At 38.6% G+C, this 4,916-nt stretch overlaps 1 protein-coding gene across 1 annotated transcript; it reads left to right on the forward strand.

Annotated features, from left to right (window-relative positions):
* Positions 1-1,036: 1,036 nt before the first annotated feature.
* On the forward strand, positions 1,037-4,636 carry NEUROD4 (neuronal differentiation 4). The gene has a single exon (XM_045165406.1). It carries the CDS (start codon positions 1,114-1,116, stop codon positions 2,152-2,154), a length of 1,041 nt encoding a protein of 346 aa, XP_045021341.1. The 5' UTR covers positions 1,037-1,113; the 3' UTR covers positions 2,155-4,636.
* Positions 4,637-4,916: the final 280 nt, after the last annotated feature.

Here is a 4,916-nt window from a genome sequence, read left to right on the forward strand (position 1 = left end):
TTTACTATTTTTTCATAGCAAATTCTGACTAAACAGTGTCTGTTAGGCAGGTGAGTTAAAATAGTTAGACTATTTGCATGTTTGCCTTAAATAGTCTTTTGCTATGTTTGCGATCACTGTTTGGTGAAGTGTAAAATCTGTTCCAGATTTTTCATTTTTAATGAAATCTTATTATAATAGTTGCATGAAGATAATCTTAAATAGGTTTGGTAGAACTCTGGCTTGTAATTCTAGCTGCTGCCATTTTCTTGTCTGGTGGTGTGAGATACATGTTCAATGAAGAGTTCTCACTTTTAACATATGGGTGGATTTGAAAGATAATCAATGGTAACCTCCTCTGTTTTCCTGATTCTTTCTAGACACCATGTGACTAACACCTCTAACACCACTAACATTAGGCAGAACACAAGGTGCTTACCAAAAAAAACTAAGTGCTCTTTTGGCCATGGTGAGAGAAATATTTCATGATCATATGGTGTACCAGCAGAGACAGTGGGAAACAAGGGATGTTGGGGTTAGATGTAAGAGATATGTCTCTAAATAGAGATTGAGTAGTCCTTTGTAGAACATAAACTCTGAATGATCTCACTACAGTTTCTCATTTATTTTGTGATGTAAATATACAACAATTTATTAATATTATCTCTTGATATGCTTTAAAATTGTGCAACAACTACAATTATTGTTTACATATTATCTAATTATAACTACTTCAGCATCTTCTTTCCTTTCAGAAGTTTCTGTATTTGGACAATAATTTATATGCCCACCTTAGCTATTTTCTTTTGTGATCTGATTCTGCAAAGAAAGAAAAACATGTTTTGAGTGGTATATCAGCTATTTTGGAATAAAATATCCATGAGATGAAGAACTGGAGAATAAAAAGAGTTAGATATTGACTCTGCAATGAATAATCAAGTCAATTTCCTTTTTCTATAGTTGACTTTCTTAAAAATACTACATTCCAATGAGTGTGCTGGGCATTTACTTGAGTTTAGATTTGTTATTTAGAGTGGAGGGTTTGGGATAGATAATCATAAGTTGAATTCCAACACAAATTCTGTGCTTTACATCTAAGATGTAAAAAGAAAGTTTAACTTTAAACCAAGTCAAATGTACACAGGCACTAACCATTGCTGTTTTTCTTCCCAGAGTCTGGAGATGGCAAAAGCTTATGTGAAACCCAAGGAGATGACAGAGTTGGTCAACACACCATCTTGGATGGACAAAGGTCTGGCCTCTCAGAATGAGGTAAAGGAGGAGGAGAGAAGACTGGGTGCTTATGGAATGCTTGGCAGCTTAGCTGAAGATCATGACAGTATTGAGGAGGAAGAAGAAGAGGAAGAAGATGGGGAGAAGCCTAAAAGAAGAGGTCCCAAGAAAAAGAAGATGACAAAAGCTCGCCTTGAGAGATTCAGGGCTCGAAGAGTCAAGGCTAATGCTAGGGAACGGACCCGGATGCACGGCCTGAATGATGCCCTGGACAATCTGAGGAGGGTCATGCCGTGCTACTCTAAGACCCAAAAGCTCTCCAAGATAGAGACTCTTAGACTGGCCAGGAACTATATTTGGGCTTTGTCTGAGGTCCTAGAAACTGGACAGACACCTGAAGGGAAGGGCTTTGTGGAGATGCTCTGTAAAGGGCTCTCTCAGCCTACAAGCAACCTGGTGGCTGGGTGCCTCCAGTTGGGCTCTCAGTCCGTCCTCCTGGAAAAGCGTGAGGAGAAATCGATCTGTGACTCTGCCATCTCTGTCCACAACTTCAACTATCAATCTCCTGGGCTCCCCAGCCCTCCTTATGGCCATATGGAAACACATCTTATTAATCTCAAACCCCCAGTATTCAAGAGTTTGGGAGAGTCATCTTTTGGGAGCCACCCACCTGACTGCAGTACACCACCTTATGAGGGCCCACTTACTCCACCCCTGAGCATCAGTGGGAACTTCTCCTTGAAGCAAGATGGCTCCCCTGACCTGGATAAATCCTACAGTTTCATGCCACATTACCCTGCTGCAAGTCTAAGCTCAGGGCATGTGCATTCAACTCCTTTTCAGGCTGGCACCCCCCGCTATGATGTTCCCATAGATATGTCCTATGATTCTTACCCCCACCACAGCATTGGGGCCCAACTCAATACAATCTTCACTGACTAGGGCAGTCAGACCAGCATTTCAGAGAAAGATGCCTGGAGACATTTTCCATAGCTCAAGTCACTGAGCTGAGGATTCGGTGACCTTAATGGGACCCTATAGATATATATCAAACACAATAGTCCTAGGCTCTTTGGGTCTCCCTAACCTGTCACCCTCCTTTCTCATCAATTTCTCATATTGTATTGATTCCTTTATTTTGGGTCCTCACAAGAAATTATTTGATTGTTTACAATCATGTGAAAATAGATCAGAAGCCCTGGGTCTTATCCTGGTGGTGCCAAAACTCACTGGATGGTCTATGCCAATTCGTTTTTCATTTCTGGCCTCTGTTTACTTACTGGTAAATCAGGAAATTGTTCTAAGTTTAGATAATTTCTAAAGTTCTTCACAGTTATGGAATTCTATGACTTTGGGGATCATTCCTACAAACTTCTTAACGGTGGAAGGACTGAGGAGTAATAGGAAATGGACACTATGTATGGGATGATCGGATGGAATTGCCAAAGGAGCACCAGGTGCATGTCTTTCAGACTTGATGAAAGGACTTCTTTGCATCCATCTAAAAATAGCTTCCAGAGGCTGACATTCTACCTTGATTGTCACTGTGAATAATGTTCTTTAAGAGATTAGCTCTATTTCTTACTGGGCTGAAAGCTGAACATATCTTCCTTAGTAATTTGAGAAGCATAATAGAGATCTCATACCAACTTGATTCTTGATAACATTTCAAAAGCACTTTTCTCAGTACTCGAAGTGGGGCAAGCAAGACACTGAAACCTTAGACTCTTCCAAGCCAACAGGACTTGGAGAATCATTTCATGACCTTCATAACCAGAGAGGCATGGAAATTCTGATGAAACTCAGGTTCTGCTATTGGAATCAGCAAACAACCCAGGTCACATTCAAGAGCAATAAAATGGCCATTGGATACTAACTAACCATCATTTTGGGACTCTTAACCTGTCCATAGGAAAACCACTAGGTTTTCTTTGGCAAGATGAATTTCATTTGGTTAAAGAAAGCATGGCTAAAAACCACTAACATCTGCCCACACATATATTCTCAAAGCACAAGCACCAGTCAATTTATTGACCAAACTTGAATTTTTCCAACATATATAATTCCTTATCTCCTTTCCCACTAATAGTTACCTCTTCTTCACTTTTAAAATATGTTATTACATATTGTAAATAACATTTCAAGTGACCAAACTTAGGGATGTAGAAATCAAATCCAAGGTCAGCAAATGCTTTTACTAATCTATGTCTTCATCACAGATTTATCCTGATTTGCAGGATGTTTATTTTCTTCATGTAACTCTTCTTTCCTTTATATTAGCAGTCATTTTGTTAAGTTTATTTTTTCCCAGAGAAATGTGATCTGAGAAGTTTCACTGTCCTGTTCAATCTGCCAGAACAATTATTTAAAACAAACCAAAAGCCTACATGGTTTACATGATAGTGGATCATATCCTGCTCCTGCCAGAGAGGATAAGTTTAGGAAGCAGGCAGGGTACACAAATAGGGCCAATGAATAAAATTGATAAGGCAGATTAGTATGTGATTTTCTACAGCTCAGCTAACTCCTAAAACCTGCCAAACTATTTGTGTATCGACTTTTTTTTACCCTTACTTATTATCTCCTTATAGCCAAAGTCATTTTCTTTTCATTTTGCTTGCAACACGAACCTTACTTTTTTTTTGCACCCTTAATTTGTAAATCTACTTGAAAGTACCCTTGAAGAGAGATCCTAAACCCCATCAGCCACCAAAGTGGCTCCCCTCACCGTGATTTGCCCTAGAGGGAATAGACAAGTAAAATGATTGATGAAGCCATCCTCGGTGCTTTCTGAGTCTATACTGGTTCTTACCTTCCTGAAAAGTTATGGGGGTGGGGGAAGCTATCCTTGAAGTTAGCATTTTGTGGCATTTAAGTTTGTAGATAATGAATGTTGTCTGAGTTATTTATTAGATATTTATTTAATTTATTTCTCATTTTCATGCAAATTCCTTAGGTTGTATACATGTGCTTGCAAACCCTCCCCAAGACTTCATTCGGAAAGTAGCTCATAATTTTGCTAGGAATTCCTGAGTTTTGGGATGAGGGCAAAGGAGGAAGTTAGTGCAAAGTTACCTATACGAATTTTATAAAAAGCAGCAATAATTTGAATGGCTATGCAAGTTAATATTTCTTAGTTTTTTTTCTTCACTCTAAGATGAGCCAATCATTTTGGCTCATTGTTTATGCTTTTAGGGACTATGGTATCTGTGAACCAGTGCGGGATTGTTCAGAGATTTCATAATTGAATAAAATTTGTAAATGCCGTGTAATTGGAAAGAACCTACTCTCCAACCCTGGATGGTCTTTTTGTTCTGGGGACTTTACCCAATAATGCAAAACAATTGTTTAAACATTTTGTAAAAAAAAAAAAAAATGTTTTTCCTCTTTTTCTAGCAGAAATAAAGCTGTGAGTCTTAATAGACATTGTGTTGTGTTTGCATTGTCAGTCTTCAAAGATTTTCTTTATTTTCACCTATTAATTTTCTTGGGCTCTAAATCCTACGAGCAACAGCAGGATTGCTGGCCCGTCCGGAGGATTTATACATCCCATATTTCAACTGATCTTTCCAGAAGATTTGAAAGGTCTAAACCAAGTAGTTAGAAGCCTAGATGCACTCTGCCACTCACATAATCAACCATCTGCAATTGAGAAAAAAAAAAACAACTCCCCATTTACAGAACTCTATGGCTTTGAGTGTTTT

The sequence above is a fragment of the Bubalus bubalis genome, chromosome 4 (assembly GCF_019923935.1).
Source record: "Bubalus bubalis isolate 160015118507 breed Murrah chromosome 4, NDDB_SH_1, whole genome shotgun sequence".
In the NCBI taxonomy this organism is placed as follows: Eukaryota; Metazoa; Chordata; class Mammalia; order Artiodactyla; family Bovidae; genus Bubalus; species Bubalus bubalis.